The following is a 1,963-nucleotide window of genomic DNA, read 5'->3' as shown; positions in this document are numbered from 1 at the left end:
GGGCGGGGCTATCATTTCACCGCCTGTGATTGGCCCTCGTTCCGCTCGTGATTCTTCGAGTTGTCCAATCACACACGGGTTTATGGGTTTAGTCTGTGAAAACACGCAATCAGAAGCGTCCACATCTCTGTGATAATTAGCATAGATTAGTGAATAAATGCCTCTGTCTCGCTCGTTCTAATTATCGTCTCGTGAGGTTTGATCTCGCAGCAGCATCATGCCTGAACCAGCGAAGTCCGCGCCTAAGAAGGGCTCCAAGAAGGCCGTCACTAAGACCGCAGCGAAGGGAGGAAAGAAGCGCAGAAAGAGCAGGAAGGAGAGCTACGCCATCTACGTCTACAAAGTGCTGAAGCAGGTTCATCCTGACACCGGGATCTCTTCGAAGGCGATGGGCATCATGAACTCTTTCGTCAACGACATCTTCGAGCGCATCGCCGGTGAAGCGTCTCGTCTCGCTCACTACAACAAGCGCTCCACCATCACTTCCCGAGAGATCCAGACCGCCGTGCGTCTGCTGCTGCCCGGGGAGCTGGCCAAGCACGCCGTGTCTGAGGGCACCAAGGCCGTCACCAAGTACACCAGCTCCAAGTAGAGCTCCGCTGCAGCGCACACACACACACAAAGGCTCTTTTAAGAGCCACACACCTTCTCGGTTGAAGAGCATCTGATGTTAGTAACTGTTGCGGCTTTGTTTATTTGAACGAAATACCATAGAAAATGGGGTCCACCAATTTAACACATTCAGACTTAACCGTTTCTATTAAAAGTTCTAGATTTAGAAAGATAATGGTCTGCTCTTTTGTGCACGTATTTGTGATTTCATGAGCTTTTATTCAAATTTGTTTTTAGAATAATTACATACAAAGTTCCTGCTCAAAACGCATGTGTGTAGTTTGCAAATAAGTCTGAAGGACTTGATTAGTTCATTAGTGGTGAGATGAAGCTTTCCAGCCAGATGTGTTAAAGTGGTTAATGCAGGAGAGATGCTAGAAATCTCTACATTGCTCTCTTTAATAAATCTTTACTCTATCAATGATCGAGAAGCTGAAGAACTACGTTTCTGTGGTAAGTGTGTAGTTTAGGTTTTGCTTCTGATAGTGAAGCAGTGTTAAAGCAGGTGTAGCAGGTGCCTCGTGTACAGGAAGCGATTTAACTTATTTCTGCAAAAAAGTAATTAACTACTGAAAGTTTTTTATCATGCCTTCATTTTTTGCATCAAATTATGGAGGGTTGTCTCAAGAGTACTGGTAATTTATAATGTTCACTGGTAAAATCTTTAACTATACCCATCCTTAATAAGACACTTAAACTTTCAGTAATGCTTTAGTCTGAATCAGACTTCTCAGAAACGTTGGTTATTGCTCTCTTTTACTGCATATGATGATTCATTATCAGGACCTCCAGCTGGATCCTCTAAAGGGCACCATTATTTCAATCTCACATCTCCCATAACACCCCATGCCAGGAACGGATTACAGCTACAGCTGTTTCGAATTAGAAGGACTGTTTAAGTTGCACTCATTCACATCGCCAAGTGCTGTTTTGCTGTTACATTTTTTTGCTGTTAACTTTAAGGGGAAACACCCACTTGTTTAAGACGTTTCTTAGAGTTTTGTCACTAGGAGCAAGTCTTTGCACATGTTCATGATATGCTCCTAAAGGGACGAACTGATATCCTGAAGTTTGATTGGTTTGGTGTTTGCTGTGATGAAGCGCTCTGTTTCTATGAGCAGCCAAACCTGTGACTAAATCAAAGTCTGCTGTCTATAAACCAGATGAAAACACAAGCAAGTTGTATTCAGGACAAAACATGTGCTTTGATTTCTTTGATTTGATTTTTGATGTATTCTGCTCCTTCTACTTTAACCTCATTTATAGCTGGCAGACAAAAAAAAGTTTCTTAAATCCATTATTCAATTTTTAAAGACATACATTTTTTTTTTTTTTGTTAAGAGCTTAAATG

General features: G+C 42.0%; 1 protein-coding gene across 1 annotated transcript; it reads left to right on the top strand.

Annotated features, from left to right (window-relative positions):
* The first annotated feature begins 173 nt into the window (after nucleotides 1–173).
* On the top strand, nucleotides 174–646 carry LOC107690780 (histone H2B-like). Its single transcript, XM_016489198.1, has one exon. The coding sequence runs from the start codon at nucleotides 218–220 to the stop codon at nucleotides 590–592; it is 375 nt and encodes a 124-aa protein (XP_016344684.1). The 5' UTR covers nucleotides 174–217; the 3' UTR covers nucleotides 593–646.
* The last annotated feature ends 1,317 nt before the right edge of the window (nucleotides 647–1,963 follow it).

Source organism: Sinocyclocheilus anshuiensis, unplaced genomic scaffold (genome assembly GCF_001515605.1).
Source record: "Sinocyclocheilus anshuiensis isolate Anshui unplaced genomic scaffold, SAMN03320099.WGS_v1.1 scaffold6606, whole genome shotgun sequence".
Classification (NCBI taxonomy): domain Eukaryota; kingdom Metazoa; phylum Chordata; class Actinopteri; order Cypriniformes; family Cyprinidae; genus Sinocyclocheilus; species Sinocyclocheilus anshuiensis.
Note: the sequence above shows the minus strand (reverse complement) of the source record. Positions and strands in the feature narration are given on the sequence as shown.